Below are 27,194 nucleotides of genomic sequence, written 5' to 3' on the forward strand. Positions count from 1 at the left end.
CCTTTTTGGTTGAATCAATAAGACTTAACCTAAGCTTTTGTTTAGGGTCTAATAGATTATCATCATAACCACTATCACAATTCCAAGTAGCAAAAATGTGTATTCGATAAAACTGGGCCACATTCAACTTCAACCTCGGCCCATCTGACTCATTGACCTTCTTCAAAGTCTAAGGGCCAGATATAGCCCTGAGTCATGAGTCCTGAGTCCTGACTACGGACCATGAAAAAACACAAAAAGCGCTAGTTCCAATCAGTGTCATCGATGAAGCCTAGAACTGGAAGGGCCAGTTCTCGAAAAATAATCCTCTCCAACTGTGCAGTGTGGCAGTTTAGGGTGGAGATGTCGACAAGTGGTAGCTGGGATATTCAATGATGCTGAGTTCAACAAAAAAAAAAATGGAAGTCAATGACTTCAGACCATTGGATGTCAGAGCTGCCACGTGTCAAAATCTCCACCTCAGACTGCTGCACTGCACAGTATAGGGAATTGGAGAGGTCCTTAGGGACAAGAGGATAGATGTGCAACAGAGAAATGCCCGTCCGGGCTTCAAACCCAGTAAAGGCATCATTGCATAAAAAACACTAGTCCACTGGTTTAAATTGCGGAGCACAGTGTGTTTTGTTGTTGAAGCCAAGCCCATATACGAGATCATCTTGCATCAGCACAACAAATCAGTATGCATGCATGAGAGGTTACACACATAAAATGCACATGTCCTTACGTTCTCGCCTCTCTCCTCTATTACAAGAGAATTCACAGAAATGAAAAGACACTCTCAAACCTGAGAAAAGATGCTACTTCCCTGTTTCCACCGATTGTCTTCAACGAGCAAGATTGCCCATATGATCCATTTGAAGCTAGTTGTTGCTCATTACTACTGTCTCCTGTACTTCTTAATGGCATAACAGGACTTCCCTTTTCTCCCGTCCTTAATTTTTTCACCGAGAAGACGTTGGAAGGTGACACTACCATAGTAGTCGGGCTCAAAACTTCCCAAGAATGATCAGGTCTGCTCAATTGCCTATATGATTCATTTGAAGCTAGTTGCTGCTCGTTACTAATGTCTCCTGTACTTCTTGATGGCATAGCAGGACTTCCCTCTTCTCCCATCCTTACTTTTTTCATCGAGAAGACGTCGGAAGGTGACATTGCCATAGTAGTTGCGCTCGAAACTTCCCAAGAATGATCTAGGTTTCCAGGTTCACTCAAGTTTGCCAGGACTTGAGCAGATGTTTTCTTTTCTCCACTCTCTCGGGGTTCTGAGTAGGGAAGGATCACAGTTTCACTCTGGTTTCTATCTGGATCAGCTTCTTCCAGTACAGTAATGAAACGCTGGAAGTGGGGTTGGTTTTCCCAAAAGCGTTTTCCTGCTGGGATGAAAACTTCAGGTTCCATTGCACCTGTTGCAGCAAACACCAGAAAGTTCTTGGCTTTACCATATATGTGACAGATCTGTTCTTGCTTTCTTTAGTGAGCAAAAACAATTAAGAAGCCTAAAACATCATTGAACACTATAGGATGATTATTTGAAGAAAGATTGCATATATCAATACCTGCGGGCATTTGCTCCACTACGACATTGGAGCTGCTTGAGCTTTTGGAGACAATCTGGTTCTTCATGGCTGCACCTTCACCACTACCATAACTGAATTGCCTTATCGTTCTGGAGTCCTGATCTGGAATGACCACAATATCTCTCGGGATTTCTGTTGTATCTGTTTCTACTGTAAGTACCTCAGTCGCACCATATAGTTGAAGCTGTTTCTCACGTGTACGTTTCCTTGTCAGGATCAATAACTCCGGAGATGAAGAAGATGAATCAATGGTTTTTGTTGTGGCCAATACAGGAAAGTTCTTAGCTTTTCTCCGTATGTGGTCAAATATAGTTTTCTCAGTAAGAATTTCACATTCGGGTTCTTCAGTTTCGGTAAAAACACCTGTAGATACCAATTAGATGTGAAAGCAAAGGAGAAGAAAGTCTTTTAAAAACGCCACCAAAAAAAAAAAACAGACAAGGGAGTTGTATGTGGTAATACCTTCATCCATGTCATCCTGGAGGAGGTTGAAACTGGGCCTGTGGAAGGAAATGGGTGATTTGAGAAGAAATAATCAAATTCGACTCAGAAACAACTCTTGAAATCCAATTATGTCTTATAGACTATCAAGCAAAATATTGGAGCTGTCAATTACTAAGAATTGTCAAGGTTCTCACATAGAAACATTCTCCCATTTGGATTCTCTTAGAATGGGAAGCTCTTCAATAAGAACTTGGGAAGTACTTTTCTCATCATCCTCTTCTACCACATAGATTTCCTTGGGAACAGAATAAGCAGGTATTGGTTGCTTACTTCCGCTTGGGATCGTGTTCAAAACATTTTTCCTTGTCACTAGAAGGGTTTCATGGAGATCAAGCCCAACTGCACGTAACATTTCCACCAAATGAATTTGATGGATCTAGGAATTAATGCCAACAGATTCAACTGCCATGGACTAGTAATTTAGTGGCAGTGGGAGTTTTACTGTATTCTTCGAACATCAGATCAGCTTTTACAGTTAGTGTTCCTCGCTGTGGATTTGGCACGAGAATTGTCGTGCTATAGGGGCTGCAATGAGACCAAAAACCTTGTCAGAGGCAGGAAAATGATAAAATGAAAACAAAAAAGAACACTAAGAGGTGGCATTTGTAATCTGTGCTAAGCAGCCTAAGCACAGATTGTTCAAGGCATGGCACAAGGTGTTGTAGCAGGCAAAACTGCAGGATTTAATGTAGAATAATCCCCCAAGATATGGACCCAAGCATGTTTAAAAATAACTAAATATAAAAAATACGGGTGAATTCTTTCAGCATGGTCCATGTTGAGAGCCTTCTCAACATGGCCCAACTACGCCACATCACGGATCAGATGGGGCCTAAATTTGTGGACAGATAGTCCCCAAGTTCCCCTCCTCACGCGTCGAATTTTCAGACTGAGCAGATTTTTCCAAGCAGAAAAATAGTACTTTGAAAAGTCAAGGAACCATGGGAGGGGACACAAATGCACCATAATGATCTGAATAGCATAGGCGTGCATGGACACACATGGGGGGTTATCTAATTGAATGAGTGAAATTTGACATATGGCTAGTCCAGAGTTCCAGACCACGTCCTCTATCCAAAGGTCAGAATAGTCATTTCAGTTAACCATGTGGCACAATGAGAGTGGACCATATTGAGAGGCTATGTAAATGAGTATTTTTCCTAGAAAATATGACATTCACTTGATAAGGCAACTGCCAAATCTCACACGTGGTGATACCTGAATGAATTTGAAATCAACTAATGATTAGATTATCATGTCAACAATATGTTCATAGATTTTGAAAACCGAAAGTTACTGCCATGTGGGGGAAAAAAAAAACCAGGTAGCAATAATCACTTCTGGCTACCGTGCAGACAGATCCTAGCCCCTCAGAGCTATTAAAAATCATCTTAAAATGAAAGAAATGGCTACTAACACCAAAAAAAAAAAAAAGAAGTTAACAGATAAAATTTGAAGTGTTGTCTTAATCAAATTTAAAATCTCAAATTAATGTTTAATTTTAAAGGAAATACATTGCAATTGATGGTCTGTTTCAAGCAAATTCCCAAAAAAACAAAATCTATAACCACTTACTATCGTAATGATTACAATTTTGGATTAACACATAAAATACTGAGCCCTTAACTTTCATGATGTAGACTAGGCATTTGTGTAATGTGATGCAAATAGATAAGTGATAAACTGTTAGATATATGGCCAGAATACCGTGGGGGTATTCTGGACCTTTTCTTTGTTATTTTATTAGTTTTGTATTATGTGGTTTAGTCCCACATTGCTCATGTACATATTTTACTATTCTATTATTCTTATAAATAAGAAGGTGCTTGGGATGAATTAATCATCCAAGCATAGAGTTCTAATTCAGATCCACTTAACATGGTATCAGAGCTGGTTATGAATTAGAACCATCCACGATTCCCTCCCCTTCTCTAATTCTCGATCTCTCTCCTGTTCTCTTCTCTGTTTTGCATTGTTCTTCTTTGTCCCATAGGGCAGCACTGATGAGGTGATCTATTGATCCAGCTGCTGCCCTCCCTTGTTACCTCACTTCATGATATGAAGAATTGATCGATAAGGTGCTGCCCTCCTTTGCTGCGAATATTGAAGACTTCAGCCTTCATTGGACAGATTCACACTATATTACAAGGATTTTGTTCACTATATTGGAGCTTCAGACCTGCGGCAGATCAGTATTCCAGCACCTACATCAAGCTACATCAAGTTCCAGCCCTCAAGATCGATATCTCTTCACACTTTCAAGGTTTTTTTCAAAACCCTGACATTGTCGATCTTGGCGTTCCACTTATCAGTTAATTCTGATTTTTTGAGGAGTGCTTCACATCTGTTCAAGTGTCCTTCGCCTGCAATTTCAGCCTCATACAGTCATTTTTCAGGCCTCACATCATCTTATCGATTTCAGCAATTTCAGGGTTTTTTTCAAAACCCTGAAAATATTGATCTTAAGGTTTTCTCTGGCTGCTGTTGCTGATTCTTGGAGACACTTATTCCTTCATTATTAGAAGGCTTTCATCCTTGTTTCAGCCCTTAACTTGGAGGTGTTCTTGGTTTTCTCTTCACAACAGCCCTCTTCTCCGATTTGGGATTCTTCACTGTCTCCATGGGTTTGTGGATTCGATACTACTTATGTTGGTGATGGAAACAGCAAAAGTATCATACTTTCTCTCCAAATCCAATCAAGTTGGATGGCACCAATTACCTACTTTGGTCTAGGTCGCCTCCTTTGCCATTCTTTGGCCGTGGCCTTCTTGGTCATATTAGGGAATCCACTCCTATGCCCTACGAGGTTGGGGCTGCTCAAGACAAGTGGCTTGCCAACAATGGAGTTCTTATATCCTACTTGATTGGTTCTATGGTTACAGATCTACAACACAATTTTCTTCTCCTTGATCTGACCTCGGAAATTTGGGCTGCTTGCAAGGAGACTTATGGTGACTTGGAAATGATGCCCAGGTATATGAAATCGGGAAGAAGGTCCTTCACACTACTCAGGGAGAATTGCAGTCTCAAATACTATGCTACCTTGCGCAGCCTTTGGCAGCAATTGGACCATTTTTCTGATTTTCACCCAAGTACGACTACTGAGATATTACTTCTTATAAGCAACACATGGACAAGATCGGGGTTTATGATTTCTTGGCGAGGATTAAATGTGGAGTATGATCAGATTCGGGTTCAAGTGTTGGGTCACAAGCCTTTTCCCACACTTGAGCAGTCATATGCCCTAGTCTCCTCCGAAGAAAACCGTAGGGCTGCCATGTTGCACCCTCCTATTCTTGCAGATCGGCTCTCAGGTGCTGCCCCTGCCCTCCTGCACCTAGTGGCATTGCTTCTCTTGGTGATTCTACTACGAGTCATTGTTTGTGAGTCTTGTCACAAACCTTACCACACCAAGGAGAAGTCTTGGAAACTTCATGGGAAACCGGCTGATTTTGAAGCTAAAAGGGCTGCCAAGACAAAGATAAAGACAAAGACCAAGGCCCATCAGACTGAGACTGTTACTGCAACTCCTGCTACTGACACTGGTCTATCCCAGGATGATCTACAGGCCCTCCTACGTATGCTCAGGACTTCCGCTGCTGCTGCCTCTACTACATCAGCTACTGCCAATTCCTCAGCTCCTTCAGGTTCACACTTTGCCCGGTCAGGTATTCCATTTGTAAGTCATTGTGCTGTGGCTTCCCATCCTTGGATCATAGATTCGGAGCTACGAGATCGTATGACCGGTTCCTCTAATACATTTCTGAGATATTCTCCCACTTCTGGGAAAGATAAGGTCAAAGTGGCTGATGGGTCCCTTTCTTCAATATCTGGAAAAGGACTCATCAACTGCACTTCCTCTCTTCCCATGTCTTCTGTTTTACATATTCCTAATTTTACTACTAACCTTCTTTCCATTAGTAGTATTACTCGTGATCTTAACTGCAAAGTCGCTTTTTTCCATCTCATTGTGTGTTTCGAGGATCGGCCCTGGGAAGGCGATTGGATTGGGTAAAGTGCATGGTGGCTTATACACCTTGATGACGGTCGCTTCTCTCCCCACCATTGCCTTCTCATGCATCGAACTCCTTGGTCTCTTCGAACTTTACCGGTGGCACTCTCGGTTAGGTCACCCCCTTTAGGAATTTTAGCTCATTTATTTCCTCGTTTGGTCACCCTACATACTAAGGATGACTTTTTTTGTGAGGCTTGTGTTCTGGCCAAACAGACACGTTCAAATTATCCTATTTCAAATAAAAGGAGTTCTTCTTGTTTTAATTTGGTACATTCGATGTTTGGGGCCCTAGTCATGAAGCCCTCATTTCCGGTCATGTTGGTTTGTCTCTTTTATTGATTGTCATTCTCGGAACACTTGGGTATATCTTTTGCACACTAAAAATCAGGTTTTCTCATGTTTTCAGCATTTTCATAAGATGATTCAAACTTCGGTTCAGGCTACTCTCAAATATTGAGAAGTGATAATGGAACCAAGTTTTGAATCACAATTTCAAAAATATTTGGTGATCGTGGCATCATTCACCAAACTAGTTGTGTTGATACCCCCTGCCAGAATGGTGTGGAGAAAGGAAAAACCGCCATTTGTTGGAAATGGCCGGGCTTTGATGTTTGGGAGGAATGTTCCTTCTCAATATTGGGGGATGCGGTTCTGCTACCACCTTTATCTCATCAATAGGCTCCCTTCTCGGGTTCTTAATTCCCGTACCCCCTCTGATATTTTACTGGGCCATTCCTCCTTTATTGTCCCTCCCAAAGTATTTGGGTGTGTGTGTTATGCTAGGGATACCGGATCTCCAGGCAAGCTTGAGCCTCGTGGGCTCCGTTGTATTTTCTTGGGTTATTCTCCAACCCGGAAAGGTTATAAGTGTTACCATCCCCCTTCCCGTCGTACCTTGGTGAGTATGGATGTTGTTTTCCATGAGACCCTTTCTTATTATTCTTCACCACCTCTTGAGGAGAGTTCTAGTGAAGATGTGCCCTTTGAGATTCCTCCACTAGAGGTTCCTCGGCTGCTGTCCAGCCTCCTTTGAACACCCACGGCTGCTGCGACCTCCTTTGGCGATGCCCAACCTCCTTTGGATGATGTCCAACCTCCTCGGCTGTTCCTCCCTCACCTAATGGGAATCCTTTACGAGGGGAGACCATAGAAAATAGTGTTGTTAATGTTCTATTCAGGGAGCGACTCGGTCCAGAGAACTATTGGTGCATTTGAGAAGAGAATTGACAATTCCAACATACTCACCTACACGAGGGGGAACCAACAGAGGGCGTTGCAATCCCCTTTAGCACCAATACCCATCCAATTGCCGGCTCCAGATCCGGATCCTCCATCTCCTGGTAATCCCTCTTCTTCCGACCTACCTATTGCTCGCAAAGGTACTAGGACTTGTACTTTACATCCCATATCTCGTGTTGTTTCTTATAGCTCTCTTTCTCCATCTTTTTGTGCTTTTGTATCTTCTCTTTCTTACATTCGATTCCTAAAACTTGGCAGGAAGCATCTACAGATGGAAAGTGGAAGCGCAATGTTGGAAGAAATGAGAGCACTACATAAAAATAATACATGGGAGCTTGTGACTCTTCCTCCGGGAAAGAAACCAGGTTGGATGTAGATGGGTCTTCGTGGTTAAGCGAGAAGGTGATGGTTAGTGGATCGATATAAGGCACGTTTGGTTGTAAAGGGTTCACTCAAACTTATGGAGTTGACTATCGGGAGACCTTTGCACCGATGCGGCTTCAACATTGTCCGGGTGCTATTATCTTGTCTTATAAATCTTGGGTGGGATCTTCAACAGTTAGATGTCAAGAATGCCTTCCTCCATGGGGAGCTTGAGGAGGAGGTATGTATGGACATTCCACCAGGCTCTCTCGATGACGGGACCAAGGGCAAGGTCTGTAGACCGAAGCGTGCACTTTATGGGCTGAAACAGCCACCTAGGGCATGGTTTGGCAGATTTCACAAGGCTATGATTTCAGCAGGTTATAGGCAGAGTAATGCTGATCACACTTTGTTTATCAGACGAGTTGGTGACAAGGTAACTCTTCTCATAGTCTATGTGGATGATATTGTGGTCACTGGTAATGATGGTGACGCTATCAGGGATTTGAAGCTCGTCCTTGGCCGTGAGTTTGAGGTCAAAGATCTTGGTCCTCTGAAATATTTTCTAGGGATAGAAGTTGCTCGCTCTTCAAAGGGCATCTTTCTTTCTCAAAGAAAATATGTCCTTGATCTATTGACTGACACAGGGCTGCTAGGCTGTCATCCTTCAGATACTCCTATGGAAGCTACTACAAAACTTAGGGAGAAAGAGGGTGAGCCTGTTGACAAGGGTATTTATCAGCGGTTAGTGGGCAAGTTAATCTACCTTTCTCACACACGACCTGACATTGCAGTTGCTGTGAGTTTGGTGAGCCAGTTCATGCATGATCCCTATTCCTCTCATATGGATGCAGTCCGTCGTATTTTGAGGTATTTGAAGTCTGCTCCAGGAAAGGGAATCCTTCTATCTCCCACGGGTCACCTTAAGATTGAAGCCTATACTGATGCCGATTGGGCTGGTTCTCCTGACAGGAAATCTATCTCTGGTTACTGTTCCTTTGTTGGTGGGAACCTTGTCACATGGCGTAGCAAGAAGCAGAATGTTGTGGCTAGGTCCAGTGCTGAAGCCGAGTTTCGTGCGATGGCCCAAGGAATTTGTGAACTTCTATGGCTTAGAGGATTATTACAGGATATCGGTGTTGCTATCCATCTTCCCATGATGCTTTATTGTGACAATAAAGCAGCCATTAGCATTGCTCATAACCCATCGGCATGATCGTACTAAACACGTGGAGGTTGACCGACATTTCATCGAGGAGAAGCTTGAGGCCGGCCTCATTTGTGTTCCTTTTGTGAAGTCTCTTGATCAGCGGCGATGTGTTCACTAAGGGACTGAGTAGCAAGCTGTTTCATCCTATCTTAGTCAAGTTGGGCATGCATGATATATATGCTCCAACTTGAGGGGGAGTGTTAGATATATGGCCAGAATACCGTGGGGGTATTCTGGACCTTTTCTTTGTTATTTTATTAGTTTTGTATTATGTGGTTTAGTCCCACATTGCTCATGTACATATTTTACTATTCTATTATTCTTATAAATAAGAAGGTGCTTGGGATGAATTAATCATCCAAGCATAGAGTTCTAATTCAGATCCACTTAACATAAACCACTAAGATGGAGTCTCAATCAGCGGGAACCTCCAAGTGTAAGCCTCACATACCAACACTAGGGCATATACAATGAAAGGAAAGTTCTTCAAAGACCATAGACATATTTGTATTCTCCAAAAAGTAAGTCTGAAAACTCCAACTAAAATGACTGAAATATCCAAAATTTTCATTTTGGTACCCTAACCGAATGGTCACTGAAATGGATTGACATATAAATACCAAATACCAATTAATATTATTATTATTATTATTATTATTATTATTATTATTATTATTATTATCATAATCATTATCATTATCATTATCGTTATTTTCATTATTATTATTATTATAATGTTGTTGTTTTCTCCTCCATTTTCATTTTTTCTTCTTGTTGTTTGATTAAGGCAACTTGAAGTTATATAAGAAAGAATATCTCTGTATTCTCTGGTACTGATTTCATTCGTGCTTATACTGACACATACCAGGACATTAGGATTTAAAGGTCTTTGAGTCCCAACACCAAGATACATTTCTTTCAAAGTTAAATAGCTTCTGTAATTTCATATATAGACTAATTTGTTATATAAACAGATCTAACATGTCCAGGAACGTAGCATATCTTAATTCTTCTTATAATACTGCAGTAGATCATAAAACTCCTGAAGGCTACAGTTTGCATACCTGGAAAATTCATCAACTCTGCTGCAGCCAATCAAAACAAAGTCAAATCTTTTGTAAACAAAACCAGGGGGAAAGGGATATCAAGTGTACTACAAGTACAATACTATGAGGTCTTTGCACGTGTATGACTTATAATGCCAAGGGACGGAAAATGTTTACCCTGGGAGACCTTCTAGCATAAACATCAATTCATCAGATGATTAGTTAGAAATCAAGAACAAATACAGGATGGGTAGTCTCTTAGAGAAGGCCCATCAATGTTTTCCTTTCCCAACCCCCCCCCCCTTTTCTTTTTTTTTTTTTTTGGGGGGGGGGGGGGGGAGAATACAATATCCATGATATGCAATGTACAGAATAAAAAATATGATGTTGTAAGACCCTCAGTATTATACTTGCAGTATGACGTGTTTACATTAGTGTTTCACATTATTAAGGAAATATATTAACTGATGAGTGAACATCACCTTATTTTCTCTTGAAAGAGGATCAGATTATCCGTCTCCAAACCAACAACCTGTAAAAAGTTTTAAAAAAAAAAAAAATTTCAGTTCTACCTGTTATAACTTGGATGGACTATTTTGGGATGCTGAAATCAGGTTGATTAAAGTACCCTAGTCATGCTTAGCCTAAGAAAGCCTAGCCTGAATACAAACCATATCAGCATAATGCCGCTTCAGTAATGGTACTGACTGAGATAGCCGAGTCAACGTTATTACTAATTTTGACTTTCCTTGGCTTCGGCATTCTATCTCCTCAACCCGCATCTCAACTTTTGGAGGAAGTGATGATAGGGTCTCCTTGATATGATTCCCAAAGGGGAATTTCCTACCAGTAACAATCTCGATTCTTCTTGGATCAGCTTCTGACAAAGTCGCAAATGAATTTATTCCTGCTGCATTAAGTGCCTAGAATGATATAAAGAAGAAAAGGGGAACAGGTAGGGCGTGGAGGCAAAGAAAATCATTTAGTTCAAGGAATTAAGAAAATGGATATGTAAAGAAAATAATTTGAAAATCAGAGTCACAAGAATGAAAAGTATGAGCTGGAAAACAAAACCTTGGCAGTCACCATTCCAATGCCTGGTAGTTGTTTCAGCAAGTAAATACTGTCATCCCAGAGTCTTTGGTGTAAACATTTGGCTAGAAGAGTAGAGTTCATAGTTCCCTTGTAATTCTTTTTATAAGCAAAGTATTCTTTCATGCACTTCGCAATTCTGCAGCCATTTGAGCATATTGAGTTCATATCCTGTGGGATAAAAAATAAGTAATAATTGGGTCAGTAAAGCTTAAACTATATTATTACTTCTACAACACAAATTCCCAAAAATCATGCACTATCAAGATTCAGGAGATGACACCTGGTTGAGGGATAAATCATGAACCGAAGGATCACCAGTCAAACAATCACTTGCCAACACAAATATTTTCTCTTCTCTTGTTTGAATACGCTTTTTCCGCTTCCCATTTCCGCCGAGGATGTGGAAGCGAAGTCGACCATCTTTATCAGCATTGATGTCATTTAGAAACTTCTTCTCATTGCGTCGGAGTTGCATCCCTTCATTTCATGGTATACAGGATCCATTACACCCCTAGCTGATTTATCAAGCACCAATGGTACTTATTAACTGTGCATGGATATACATACAGGCGAGCTCCTCAGAGCGGCAAATAATATGAAGTGCATCTTCCAAGCTGCAGTTTTCAGGGGATTGTATGATGTGTTTCATTGTGTCAAATTTCAGATAATATTTTGTCATCAGCTTTCCAGGTTCTGGAGATTCAGAAAAGGCATAAAGGTGAGACAAAATATTAATGGCATCATTCTCATTCAGGAAAAATTGCATTATGTTTCCCGGCTGAAGATACCTAATGGCTTCAAAAGGAAACCATATTCATCAGTCCAGATCATTCCATATCTTGATAACTCATTAACTTTCTGAACACAAATCTCTGCAATATAATATAAGATGAATAATTTGGTGGAAAGTCAAATTCCCAAGCCAACAAAATGAAAAATACATAAGAGTACCATGCATATGCTTCTCCAGACGCTCAGTAGGAATTCCATTCTTAACTGCATAATTCTTCGGGTTCTGATTTTACTTGCAACGTACAAGAATATTAATTGGATAGAAAACAAAGTATCCACATAAAATACTTTGAGGATGCCAAGAAAACATGCCTTCTTCATTCGCAAATACAGGTAGGAGCACTTCATCCACTCAATTGCCCGAGTTATATCAGAGACAGTCAGCTGAACTATTTCAGCAGTTAGATGCTCAGTGATGCATGAAAGTAACCTAGTACAAAATGATAACATGTGCAGCACCTAGCTTAGAAATACAGTAAAGTAGTTACAGGACACACAAGAATCACGACAACCAAGTAATTCCAAAAATATTAAAGGTTAAGTACAAACTGAGATTCCACCATTTCACATCCACTCAAGAGATTTTCATACAAATGAACCTGAAGCAGTGAAGCCACAAACAAACCACAAAAGAAGTTTTAGTACTAAGGTGTCACTGACATAACAGATTGTATCAAAACTACCAGTCCAGTTTTGTGAAAAAAAACATTTAAGTTGAATGAATATACAAAAGAAATTACTGTTTCTCTTCTTGTCATGATTATAACTAGGCCAGTGTCATCAAATGGTGGACGACCTGCCCTCCCGCTCATCTGGAGGTGTCAAAAAGGTGATTCACTTTTAAGAAAATGAAGACTGAGCAAGATTGCTGAAGAGCAAAGTAAAAGTATGTTTTTTGTGTATGTTTGTATGCTAAGATATATTTTATACTACTAAATATCTTCACCAATTAAAATCATGTGTTACACAAGAGATGTCCATATAAAGCTAAGGTGAATTGCGCTTATTGCATATGCATAGAATTAACACTCGTAAATTAGGTCATAAACCATGTGATAACATAGCTTCTGAGATTGATTCAATAAATAGAGAATAGGATTACGCATTTATTTATGTATGCATGAAACGTACATATGTCTGCATGTTTATACACTTTTAGGTTGCCTAAATTCTTGTGTCTTAAATACAAGGAAAGAGAACATTTACACACCTGTAGTACCATGGAGCGATCATATTCCATGTAAAGGCCTTTCTCCTTGTTACTGGAAAATATATAACATGTCAGTTGCCTAAACATGAAGTTACTAATGGTGGCCTTCAAAGTTTTCTTGGAAGAATTAATCCCTAAATATGGAGAAGAGTTCGATGTATACTACCAAAAGAAATAAATAAACAGAAAGAAGAGCTCTTCATACAAGTATTGTGTTGATTTAATTATTACAGTATGTGCCGGTAAGTTGATTCCATGCGCAAGAGTATTTGTAGTACATAGGATTTGAAGATCACTCTTGAGAAAAAGACCTTCGATCAGATTGCGATCTTTTTGGCAAAGTCCACCATTGTGATATCCAACTGCAACACAGGTAGCTCATAAGAGAAGCCACAAAAGAAATATACTGTAGAACTAGATCCTAAGTTATCCACACAACCTCAAGGTCCTCAACAAACAATATGGCTATCTAAGCCCTACAAAGAAACTTTAAAGCCCACATGGTAAGAGACAGGGTAACTCAGAGAGACAGAGAATAACTCAACAATTTTCTAATTGATGACGAATGCACAGGAAGGCAAACGAGTATATACCACCATAGAGAATACATGATTGCATTTGTTTATCGCTGCATGATAGAGAAGCTTCCTTCAGCTTCTCCTGTTGTTCTGTATACTTTATAAATGGATTTGAATGACCAAAGCTCATCGCTGTCTGAGAGAGACGTACTGCTGCTTCTTGTGCTCCTTTTCTGGTTGAGCAGAAAATCAAGGCAGATTTCCCTCTAGAGTGTTGCATAAGAATATCTTCAAAACATTTTTTCATGATAGATTATTCTCCACAAGCATTCCAAAAGTACAAGTGCAAAATATGAGGAAAAGACAAATGAAAACAAAGAAAGAAGTTTCATTGCCATACAATCTTCTGTACTTACCGAATATAAAGTTTTGAAGGCGCTGGAAAATGAACAAGAGATTAAATCATTAGAACATGAGTACTAGTTTTAGCTGTCCATTTATGACAATAAGAGTTTATCTTTTATAGACAAATAAATGTTAAAATTGTATTTAAAATTTTAAAGAACTACAATTAATTTTGGAATATAAAAGAATAAAGGTTAAAATGATGGTTTCAATCCCCAACTACAACCAAAAAAATTGAAAAAGAAAAGAAAGGACCCAGAATAAGCAATTACCCTTTCAAATAGAAAGTCATTTTTTGCTGGGGCATAGCCTGCAGTAAAAACAAATAAAGACAAGAGGCATTAATAAATAAAACTAAAACCTATGCACTGATTGATTCATAAGGTATCAAGTGAATCATGATAAAATAAAATAGAAGAAAAGAACTAAAAGTTGGAATTTAGGTGATGGAGGTAAGCAAGGAAGAAGGAAGAAGAGAAATCGGTGGAATTTTGTGTATTAGAGAGATGACTCTACCACACCTAAATTACTTTACTAATAAGGTAAAAGGAATTACATACACCTCCCTAGGGAGGTAAAAGGTAAAAAGATAAATTAAAATATAAGGCAACTAGTCAACAAACTAGTTCCTAAAGTACCCTTACTACTAAACTCTACTCAAGGAACTAAAACTCGTCTCGAGTACAGGTTTCGACCAGCCAAATTTTCGAGTTGGGTCGAGATCTCAACGAGTTGGGGTATTTTTTTTTTCAACTCAATGGTTGGCTTGAAAAACCGAGAAACTCATCGAGATCTCGTGAGTTTTAGTTCTATGACTCTAACACTCCCCCTCAAGCTGAAGAATAAATGTCACGCATTCCCAGCTTACATAATAGGGTACCAAACTGAAGAGAAGTAAGCCCTTTGGTGAAGATGTTCGTCAATTGATCACTAGTCTTCATAAAAGGGGTGCAAATGCAACCAAAGTCTATCTTCTCCTTGACGAAGTGCCGCTCCTCTTCGATGTGCTTTGTTCTATCATGTTATACCGGATTGTGAGCAATGTTTATAGCTTCCTTGTTATCACAGTAGAGCCGCATAGGTTCTTCAGTATTAAACCCATACTCCTAAACCAATCATCTCAACCATATGAGTTCGCAAACTCCATGAGCCATTGCCCTAAATTCTGCCTCTACGCTGGATCTAGCTACAACAGGTTGTTTTTTGCTTCTCCTGTTCTCCATGTGACTAAATTACCACCCACAAATGTGCAATAGCCAAAGACCATTTGTCTGAGATGGATCCAACCCAATCAGCATCTATGAAGCCCTCTAGCCTCAAGTGGTTGCGTCTGGCATACAATAGTCCTTTCCCTGGGGAGGACTTCAAGTATTTGAGGATGCGATATAGAGCATCCAAGTGCCCACTCTCGGGAGCATGCATAAACTGACTCACCACTCCCACTGTATAAGAAATATTTGGACGAGTCAAAGACAAATAGATAAGCTTCCCCACTAGCCTCTGGTACTTCCTTGCATCAACAAAGGAAGGACCACAATCTTCTCCTAGCTTATGGTTCTGCTCAATAGGAAAAATTGCAGGTTTGCAACCCAACATTCTTGTTTCTTTCAACAGGTCCAACACAAACTTTCTTTGGCATATGTGTATTCCCTTCTTAGATCTTGACACTTCAATTCCTAAGAAATACTTCAAGGGTCCTAGATCTTTGATTTCAAACTGTTTGGCCAAGTAGGTCTTCAACCTAGATATCTCATCCCTGTCATCTCCAGTCACCACAATATCATCAACATAGACAATTAGGGTTGTAATAGTACCATTACCTCGTCAGGTAAATAAGGTGTGGTTAGCTTGACTCTAGGAATATCCATTCTTCAGAATAGCCTGCCTGAACCTCTCAAACTATTTGAGATCATCTAAGGCCTTTCTGAGGAGACACACCTTCCCTTCAGCTGAAGGGAGCTTGAAGCCAGGAGGGGGCTGGTACACTTCCTCCTCCAAGTCACCATGGAGGAAAGCATTCTTCACATCCAACTAATATAGTGACCAATCTCTATTTGCTGCCAATGATAAGAGGACCTTTATAGAATTATGCTTAAACACAGGAGCAAATGTCTCCTGATAATCAATCTCGTATACTTGATTGTACACTTTGGCCACCAACCCATAGTTGTCACGGCGTCTAGGCGACCCAAGGCGTTGGAGAGGGTTAAAAATCAAGGTGACACCAACTAGGCGGCCAAATCGGCCAAGGAGCCTGGACGCCTAGGCGACACCTTGACAACTATGCACCAACCTTGCCTTGTACCTCTCAATAATACAATCTAACTGGTACTTGATCGTATAGACCCATCTGCATCCAACTGGAACTCTCCTCCTGGGAAGGTCACGAAGTTTCCAAGCACAATTTTTTTCAAGTGCCATCATTTCCTCAAACATGGCCTGCTTCCACTTTGGGTCAGACATGGCCTCAATGACATTCTTGGGAATGGAAACAGAGGAAACAGCAACAGTAAAAGCAACATCTATAGGAGAGAGAGCATCATAGGAGACAAACTAGGATATTGTTGTTGGTAATGAGAGGCCTGCTTTGGCTGAGGTTTATGTTGTTATGGAAGAGGCAAAAAAGAAAATACGTGAACATTCAGCACATAAAGAACAGCTGTGGAAGAAAATTCTAAATATTATTGACAAGCATTGGGAGTGTCAGATGGAGCGTCCATTGTATGGAGCCGCACTATTTCTTAATCCTGGAAAATTTTTCATGTTCAAGGAAAGTGAAGACGGCCAACTGATTGCCAATCTACACATCTCATTGATTGATGTCATGACTAGACTAGTGGTTGACCCTGCTGTACAAGACAAGATAACTTTGCAAATTAATGATTACAGATATTCAAAGGGTTCTTTCGGACGGGATATGGCGATTAGACAACAAACAACCGTAGATCCTAGTAAGTAACTTAGTATTTTTTTAGTTTGTACCTACTCTGTATGCTACTATATTAATTCAGTTTTTTTATTATATTTTTATAGTTACTTGATGGAGTACAAATGGAGGTCGTGCTTTTGAGCTTTCAATGCTTGCACGTCGCATACTAGGCCTTTGTTGCTCCTCTTCTAGTTGCGAGCGCAACTGGAGCACATTTGAGTTTGTAAGTATTAACTTACATGATTACATTTACATTTAATTTATTTTTTAGACTTTTTTTTCACTTGTGTTATGTCTTTTATTGGAAAATGACTTTTTTTCTCTCTTGTTTATGAAATCAGATTCATACCAAGAAGAGGAATAGACTGGAACATTCTTGTTTGAATGATCTAGTCTATGTTCAATACAACAGCCGCCTCCAAGAACGGTTTCAACAAATACTTGAGCTGGAAGGCCAGGACAAAAATTATGATCCACTAATTCTTGATGAGCTGGATTGGTCTAGTGAGTGGATGGTTACCCAACCAATGGAAGATTTAGTCCATCCCAATGATGATCTCACGTGGGACGATGTTGGTAGAGCAATGGGGGCATCGATTGAAGCCCCCATCCAACTAAGGAGAACTCAAGCATCAACCTCTGGAGTCGATTTGACTTATTCACGCTGTGGACATGGTAGAGCGAGAGGTAGCTCAAGGAGGGCTGATGTTCAGGATGACTCTGAACCAGATGAAGACGAGGAAGAAGAGGAAGATGATGTGAATGACGACGAGAATGTCGTAGATGACTATGATGGTGTCGAAGAGCCACGACAAGAAAATCTGCCAAATGCAGATCTTTTAGATGAATATGATAACTAATTAGTTTTGGATATTATGGATTGTTTAAACTTTGAACTTTAAACTTTGATCTTTGAAGATTAGTTAAGGTTATCTATATTTGGTTGATTACTTGACTTTAAACTTTAAACTTTAAACTTTGATCTTTGATTACTATATTCGGTTATCTATCATTTAAATTATTTTTTTGCTTTTGAATACATAATTTCCTTTCTTTGTTCATCAAATTCATATATTAATATAGATTTATTACTTTGTTCAGGACCTCTTCAGGTTGCTTTGCTCCAAATCACACACGCTGAAGAAAGACTATTACTATCAAGCTTCAGTAAACAGGTTAGCCTATCATTTGATTTTTCAACTTTATTATCAGCCAGACTATTTCTATCAATTATTTGATAGGCTAACCCATGTTTTCATACTTTCATATACACTAATGGATATTACACTTTCATGAGTTAAACTATAGTAGATTAGTAGTACACTTTCCTGTTGATTTTTTATGTTATAGCCTTATAGGGTATATATTATAGCATACTAAATGATAATAAAAATAGAGAAAATAAAAAATAAAACATGGTCGACATGATCGCCATGGCAACGCCATGGCGGGTGACGTGTCGATATATCGATCAGACACCCCTCCACCGACTTGGATCGCCGTGACAACTATGATATAGGGTTAGTGCAAGTTCTCTTTCCCTTTCAAATAGCAATGGGAAGGATTAATTCAGAAGGAAGAGAAGGAATGTCACCTAACTGAGGAAGGAAGATCTTTGGATGTGGATGCAAAGAGGATTCTTGGCAAGTCTTCTTTCTCTAGCAGCCTCTTTTGTATACATTTAACTCCTTCCTATTGTCAGAACCAACACCTGAATGATCATCAATATCAACAACAGCCCCTTCTTTGTGTTTCCCACTATCAAACAGAAACGAAGAAGCAGGAAATGGTAGGAGGAAAGGAATATCAGCAGCCTCTTTTTTCCCACTATTCTCCCCTTGAAGAGGATGCTGATGAGAAGGAGTGAAGAAAGGTGTAGATTTAAAGAAGGTGACATCTTTGGAAAGAAGTCGCCTTCGGGAAGAGGGATGGTAGCATTTATACCCTTTGGTAGAAGAGGAATATACAAGGAAAATACATCTGAGTGCCTTAGGGTCAAGCTTAGCCCTAGCATATTTATAGACATGGACGTAGCAGACACCCAAATACTTTGGGAGGAGAGAGAAAGTAGAAGTCTGAGGAGACAATGTTTCCAAAGGGGATTTGGAACCTAGGAGTTTCGTGGGCATACGATTGATTAAAAAAGCAATTGTAAGGAGAGCATCAGACTAAAAAGTTTTAAGAACATGCATGCCAAATAAAAGACTCCTCGTGACCTACAATAAATAGCGATTTTTCCTCTCAACTACCCCATTTTGTTGGAGTGTGTCAACACAAGCTAGTTGATAGATAATGTCATTATCAGTGAAAAAGTTTTGGAGGCCACCATACATGAACTTCCCTCCTTTATCAGAAGGAATAATTTTGATTTTAGTTTCAAACTGAGTAAGAACCATCTGATAAAAGTTTTTAAAGGCATCATAGACATCACTTTTATGCTTCATCAAAAAGGTCCAAGTGGACCGAGAATAATCATCAACAAATGAAACGAAATAACGGTAACCAAATAAAGATGTAGTGGGAGAAGGTCCCCAAACATCAGCATGTACAATATGGAAGGGAACAGTGGATCTATTTTCATTGTAAGGATAAGAAGAACGACAATGTTTAGCAAATAGACATGGTTCACACTGAAATACATGGGAAGAAGGAATGGAAGAAAACAAATGTGGCAGTTTTTGTCTCATAACACTAAAAGAAGGGTGGCCCAAACGTTAATGCCACAGCATCATAGAGTCAACAGTACTATTGTCACTACGCCCACATGCGTAGAACTGAGCAGTAGGTAAGGGATGTGCCTGGATCAAGAAGATAGAGTCCATCGTCCACTGCCAATAATCCTCTTTGTCACCAAATCCTGAAAAACACAATGAGATGGAAAAAAAGTGACACGACAATTCAAGGATTTGATTAGAAGACTCAAAGATAAGAGGTTAGTGTTAAACTGAGGAACATGAAGAACATAGTCAAGGAAGATAGAAGAAGTAACACGCACACTACCTTTACCCAGAAATAGAAGAAAGGGAACCATCAACAACCCTAACCTTTTCATTACCAGAATAGATAGAGTAGGAGTCATAATACTGAGATATGTCGGTCATATGGTCAGTGGCTCCAGAGTCAATGATGCACGTAGATGCAGTAGAAGAAGCATATGTAAAACCCTATCAAGTAGAAGCTGAAGAATCTGACACTGCAGGTGTAGAAGCAGAGCTATCCAGATATGACAAAACCATGCAAACCAGTACCTACTAGAAAAACAAGGATATAGAAAATCAAGTTGTGAGCTCACATAGCACTACCTTCGCAGCAAGGACCTTGGGGGCTTGAAAGAAAGACCTAGGGCAATTCCAATGGGCTAGATCCCACCTCCAACAGATGTTTGACAAGAAAGAAAGAGGGTCTGAACCACAAAACTGGCAGTACCCCCTGTTTTTCTTCTTGTTCTTCAATCTGTCCTCCTAGCTTCAAGTTTTCACCATTAAATCTTCTAGTTGATGAGAGAACAACTCAAACCACTCTTCTTACATGATGCAGCCTCAGTTGGAGCCCTCTACTCTTCTAGGGTTCCAAACCAAAAGGCACAATGGAGAGACAATATGTTGGTTGACTCTCAAACCAACTCTGATACCAAGTTCAAAGTAATGAAGGAAAAATATAACAAGAGAGAAAAGAGGATCGAAAGAGGGAATCAATTTCTCTCCCCTATATTTACTAACTTGAAATAACATGTAAGATTACATCAATACCCCATACTAACATAAGAATACACAGGGAGGTAAAAAGACAAGTTTATTTACTAACACTTGGGGAAAGAAATTTACTAACTTGAAATAACATGTAAAATTACCTAAATACCCCCACACTAACATAAGAATATCTATGGAGGTAAAAAGACAAGTTTATTTAACAAAGTACCCATAATACCCTTATTAAATGAACTCTAACACAGACACCCTAATTTTTCGTATTTATCTAAGATTTGTGATTTTTTGATGTTGGGAAATGCTCCTCTCCACATAAATGTTTTGATGATAACAAACACATAATTATACTAATGTTTTGTCGAAGTGAATGACTATTTGAAGTAGCAGTAGCCAAGCCTCTAAAGTAAGTGAAGCTTAAGGAAGGATTTGGAGGACTTAAAGACCCTAGTCATTCACACAAAAGATTAGATTGAAGATTAAAGATTGAAAATTGAAGAACATCTCTTGAAAAATTCAAGTACAAGCACTCACAAAGCAAAAAAGTCATGAAGATGCTCATGTGCACTCACACAAAGTCATAATGTACTCTACATTTGCACATTATAAGGCATATGCATTCTCTGAAAACCCTAGGATGCACTCAATTATCCCTCATTGACCTTAGTATAAGTTGGAAAGAAGTCGGAAGAAAATTCCCAAAGACAGAAGCTGAAATAGGCTAGAAAAAGTCTGTCGGTCGATCCACCTTTCAATCGGTAAAACAGGCATTTTCGACCGGGAAGGTTGCCGGTACAAACTGCACAACCTGCTCTGGTAGACCAAACATCGATCAGCAGGCCCAATAAAGCCACAACGATCATATTTTCTCCAACGGTCATATTCTCCGGTCGAACGGTAACCGATAAGACAAAAATATTGTCGTTTTATATCCGGTGGAGCTAAAAGTCACATGTCTTTTAGAGCATTTAATGAGGCCTATAAATACAAACCTTGTCCAGCCTTTTGACTATCCATTACAGTCCAAAAGAGCATTTTATTGAGAGTGAAAAAATCAATTTCAAGGCCTCCATTACTCTTGAGTCAAGAAGTCATTGTCAAGCTCTATCAAGGTTGACTCAAGCATTCAAGTCCTCTTATTCCTTGAAGTCTGCATCATTAAGAGGAGCTCTGAAAGAAGGCTTTTCATTGTGCATTTATTCCATATCAGCATTCATACTTGCAAGGAGTACTTGTCACACTCCTTACCTAGGTAATTTTTATCCTTTCTATTGTAATTGTTATTTTTGCTCTTGAATTTGTGTAACTCTAGATTGGAGCATTGTTTTGCATTAGCCTACATTGTTATTAGGTAATGCAAGGATCCTCTTATCCTCAAAAGAATTAGGATTCTCTTATCCTGAGATAAAGATTTGAAAAGGTGATTTTCCCCACCTATTCTAATGAAAGGGAAACACTAGTGGAATTTTCTCAGGGTTGAGAGGAGTAGACGTAGACTCCTGGAGTCAAACCACTTTAAAAATGTTGTTTCTCTTTTTTTCTATGTTTTCAATTGCATATTGCTTTGAGAATTATTTTTCCGCTTTATATTGTTCAATTCACAAATTTCTATAATAAATATAAAAAAAAGAGGCATACTCCACTAGTGATAACCTATTCACCCCCTTAGGTTATCTCACACTTGATGATTATGACAACCTTCTAAAATATTATACTTGTATTGTTTTCAATTAGTAACTTGTATAAATAGTTTTTCCATCTCTCTTTAATATCCTCATCACTTATTAATACTTTACCATCATTTGCCCCCCCAAAAAAATTAATACATTATCATCTTCGTTTTTAATGCATCTAATATGATTGAAATCTCAACTCTTCCTTTCCCACACTTTAGCTACTTTATAGATATCCTTTTTGTCTTCCTTTGTGCTCTAATTGTTATAGAGATCCTCATATTTCCTAGTCTTTGCTTTCCCTCATATCTTCTTAACTTCATTTCTAGAAAATTTATACATTTTCAAATCTTCCTCATCCTTAATCCTTTGCCAAGTTTAAAACTAGATTTCTTAGCCTTAATGGCTGCTTGACCTTCATTATCCCACCACCAAATTTCCTTAGATGAATGTTGTTTTCCTTTAGATTCTCCTAGATAACTCTCTGGTCTCCATAAATAATACAACCACTCCATGTATTGAACCATTCTCCTTGAATATTGGGTCATTAAAAAACTCTGATATTGGCTTTTCAATCATCTAACAAAGCGTCAGAACTCAATGTGGTAAAAAAAATTGTGCTGAAATTTACCATATCAGTAGAGAATGATGTGGACAACTTGTCCACAAATTTTGGGCGCCAACTAATCAGTCACACTGCAGATATTTAGGGCCTTGTTGATGAACTTATCGTAACAAGACATGAAGGAAATACTTCCCCTAACAACAAAAAGAAAAAAAATAATAACAATATGACGATCTATACCAAAGACTTTGGTCATCAACTTTACGGGCCGCATTTCCTCTCCAAAACTGTCAACGTTGTGGAAGTAAAATAAGTTTTAATAGCTACTGCATTGAGAAAAAGAGTATAGACAGGCATTGTCCTGGTAATGTTTAATGGTACCTTTTAATGCCTTCGACAGGAACCATAAGCCATTCCGCTGTACCCAATATTAAATGGAAACTCAAATCTGAGATGGATACTTTACAAATGCAGATAAATTGTAGTACAATACCAAACTAACATTTCAATTTTTTATGCACATAACAAGCACCAAATGCAAAATTACCAAGGTCCTCAATATTTGGGATGGTAGCAGAAACAGCGAGGAATCGAACATTTGACAGAGGGCTTGATTTCATTTCAGGGTTGCGAGAAAGCATTTTTATTCTACTAACAATTGCCTCCAGAGCAGCTCCACGTGGATCATTTAACAGGTGAACTTCATCAATAAGTACTAGTGCAATATCACTGAAGAAACTCAAGCCACCATCTCGTATGTGGTATCTGGTCACTGCATCAAACTTCTGTACAAACAATAAACAAATCCATTTAGATATGCTGCAAATGAAGTATTCAGAATTAAGTGGACAAGTAGTAAGAAAGTTTGGAGACTACACCATAATAAATAGCAGATGATATGTATATTCACCTCAGGAGTGGTGAGAATAATGTCTGCTTCTTGAATATTCCTTATGTTATATGATTCATTGTCCCCTGTCAATTCCAAGCAATTAATCCCCCAAGAACCAAGTTTGCGGTCCCAATCCCGGAGTTTCTCCTGTACCAAGGCCTTCGATGGAGCAATATAGACCTTCATATGAAATAAGAATAAAGACAATCTTCCAGAATATATACAAGAAACAAAAGTATGGACTTTCCGCAAAGGAAAACCACATCAATTGTGTGTCAACTTGATATTAGCAAGGAAGCCATAGCATGAATGCATGCTGTTCAATGATAACTAAGGAAATGATATTAACCACAGAGGAGACTGATGGCCAAAGGGAGTGTTTCAATTGAGAAAGGACCCCTCTCAGGGTGCTTAGGGCAGAAAACCTACCAGTATGATTGTCTATTCACTGAAAGTACTTAATGAAAACAGAATATATTGCGTCAACGTCAACAAGTCGGTAGCATACCGTTTTTAGGGTTCCCTTTATATGAATAAATTTTCCCTCCTGAGAAAGAAACCTAGAGAGAAGCCTCAAGATGCATAGCTCAAACAGCACCGTTTTACCACTTCCAGTTGGGGCGGAGATAACCATGTTTACATTGGAGAGGAAACAAGAAGCAAAGCACTCACTCTGCAATGAATTGAAATACCTGCGCATGTGCAAGAAAACTATAACGAAATACCCCTAATTAAATTCAAGCAAACTAGGACAGTTTGGGTTGCAGTCTGCAACTACAATAGTTTTATACACCTCAAAATTCAAGAACCAGGCCATCATGAAGTATATAACACATTAACATTTAGTAGAAATAGAAGAATTCATTAAATAAGCTAAAGAAACAATTATATTGTTCCACATTAACCACCCAGAGAGGCAATATCAATGGCTAACTGTAATTGACAAACAAGATACTGAACTCTGAAGAGATATTTTTACACTACAAGAAGTACAAACATACAAGTCTTAAGGAATTCAACTACCAAAAGAGGAGTCTTCAGGATTTCAAATCAAGGGTCTTCCCACAGTACATGGTGTGTTGCTGATTTCGCTCACTAAATGTTTGGTAAAGAGGACAGACCCTTTTTCATTAAATAAGTAGACTATTCAGCTTTAATTATTTTTACTAAAGAATTTTAATTATTTTGTGAGGGAAGAGAACTCTTCAATAAAGTTCAAACAGTGGAGATAAATACTAGCACAACAAAGGGTTTCCTTATAAGATGCTTTATGAACACCCTTGTGTGCTTTATACTAGCACACAAATGGGATCTAGATTTTTTTTATTTTTTTTTATTTTTTTTGGTACTTTTCAAAATACATGGAGGAGTGCAGGTGAGTTTGTGGTTTTTGTAGGCCAAACCCTTCATAGTGCTAGGATCCATAGTTAATGTGTAACCCTTGTAACAGGACACCGTACATAGACCATATTGAGGATAGGGTACAATACCTGAAGCTAAAAGTTGAGCGGAAAGGTGCTGGTAAATCTGACACAGACTTCAAAGCATACGAATCCATAGTAGAGCTCATTTCCTCAAACAACGAGAAAAGCAACAAAATATATGATTGTCACCTCTTCGGAACCTGTATACAAGAGAAATAAAAATAAAGTGATGTTTCAAATTTCGAAGATTGCCACTGAAGTTCAAATAAGTTGCACATAACTGGCAAAGAAACCAATTACTGCTGCCAAAGATGGTGATGCCAATCCATGTAAACTTGTAAAGAGAAGAAGAAAACAGTAGAGGGAAAAAAGAAAGTGGAAGACACGCTGACAAAACTTCATTTATGATCACAACAAAGGCCATACTCAGTGCACAAGGCTCTCGCATTTATGATCATAACAAGGGCCCACAAATGCTCCTTTTCTTTTAAAAATCATATTCAATAAATTCTTGTCAGTTGTCACTACATTATTTTGAACAAAAGGAAATTCGAAAGCAGCAAACAGTCATAAGGTTCCCAGGTGCCTCAACTGGACTTCACCACTCTTGATTATTGGGTACAGCATTGACCATTCAGTGGCTTTCTTCCCCAACTATAACAAAGTGGCCACTGGAGGGTCACTTGACTTTGATCCTATGCATCTTTCCCCAACAAAATTGGTAGGGTTGCGGCAAATGGCCTCTAAGCATGCAAATGAAATGTTCCACTGATTGATTATGAACCCCCACCCACCCCAACCACCCCCCCCCCCCCAAAAAAAGAAGAAGAAGCAAAATTCATGTCAAGCCTAACTTGATCATTAACTGAACTAAAACTTGTCATGCATGTTTTCTATCTGTCATAATCAAGCAAACTTCGATAACAATTTATCAGAACTGAAAAAATCTGTGAAGTGTTGACTTCCAACTTTCTTATAATCAGCATGAAGTTGTAGCAACATTTCAGACCCATGGATGACAATCAAAAAAATGTAATGAAGCTCCTGTGAAGTTTCTAATTTTTTACCCGAAAAGGAATGCAGGTTAAAAAAAAAAAAATCCAAGGCTTGCAATAACACCACCAAAAACTCAAGTACTAATTGATATGTAGTCTCTTCCACTCTGGCATCGTATAAGAGAAAAAATAAAAATCATATCCAAAATTCGTCCATGAAACGAGCATCTCCACACCTTCTGACTCAAAGTAAAACTTATCAAAATTTTATTTGAAGGGGGGGGGGGGGAGAGAAAAGCAAGATTCTCGACAGTGAGGAAAATAGGTATTACTCTCTTCTAGTTCATCCAGGAAAAAGCACAATTATAAAGGGAAATACTAATTCAGAGTTTCTTTCGATTTTTGGATCAGAGATATGCCGGTAATTTTAAAAATCTCAAAGCAAATAGCATCAAATTTTATACAAATGAAGCAGGTGTCGAAGATGACTGACTGTACCTGAGAAATATAAAAATACTAATGAAAACTTTCTAATGGATAATTTTATTTTCAACGGATTACTAACAGAAGCCTAACCGACTAATAAGATCTGCATATTCAAATCAGAAACAAAATAACCTCGACAGTCGAACGAATATGAAACAAGAACCCTCACATATACCTGAAACACAAAATTCAACCGAGAAAATGAGAAGCGAGCTATAATTTCCTGTTTAGATCGTAATTGCGTCCGAACAAGAAAATGGCAATTGTTTGATGACGTGGATTTTGATGAAGCAAGTGGATTATCGGTAATGGTGAACGCAATGGAATTCTTACCAAAAAAACGCAATGGAGTTGATATATTTAAACCAATCGACGCAAAATTCGTGTTAACGCCATCACTAAATGGCAGGAAACAGAAGCGTCACACCGAAGAGAACTGCAGAGAAAACTTTTGCGAGGAGATGAGAATTCGTAAACACCGGGAAGAAATAATATTTGAACCGAAGTGAACTTATACTCGAATTCGTCGATGTAAAAGGTATTTGGCGGTAG

At 38.9% G+C, this 27,194-nt stretch overlaps 1 protein-coding gene across 1 annotated transcript; it reads right to left on the minus strand.

Annotated features, from left to right (window-relative positions):
• Positions 1-756: 756 nt before the first annotated feature.
• Positions 757-26,964, minus strand: LOC122672036 (DExH-box ATP-dependent RNA helicase DExH17). Its single transcript, XM_043869544.1, has 28 exons — positions 26,818-26,964; positions 25,228-25,361; positions 24,246-24,429; positions 23,756-23,917; positions 23,393-23,630; positions 23,227-23,263; positions 23,086-23,132; positions 14,247-14,284; positions 13,986-14,007; positions 13,645-13,857; positions 13,257-13,413; positions 13,052-13,103; positions 12,582-12,653; positions 12,391-12,440; positions 12,154-12,271; positions 12,001-12,064; positions 11,838-11,921; positions 11,617-11,742; positions 11,330-11,526; positions 11,029-11,217; positions 10,626-10,877; positions 10,437-10,486; positions 9,973-9,993; positions 2,524-2,606; positions 2,216-2,420; positions 2,040-2,077; positions 1,557-1,940; positions 757-1,403 (listed from the first exon to the last, which is right to left on the minus strand). The coding sequence occupies exons 2-28, from the start codon at positions 25,305-25,307 to the stop codon at positions 757-759; spliced, it is 3,810 nt and encodes a 1,269-aa protein (XP_043725479.1). The 5' UTR covers positions 25,308-25,361; positions 26,818-26,964.
• Positions 26,965-27,194: the final 230 nt, after the last annotated feature.

Source organism: Telopea speciosissima, chromosome 8 (assembly GCF_018873765.1).
Source record: "Telopea speciosissima isolate NSW1024214 ecotype Mountain lineage chromosome 8, Tspe_v1, whole genome shotgun sequence".
NCBI classification, from domain to species: Eukaryota; Viridiplantae; Streptophyta; class Magnoliopsida; order Proteales; family Proteaceae; genus Telopea; species Telopea speciosissima.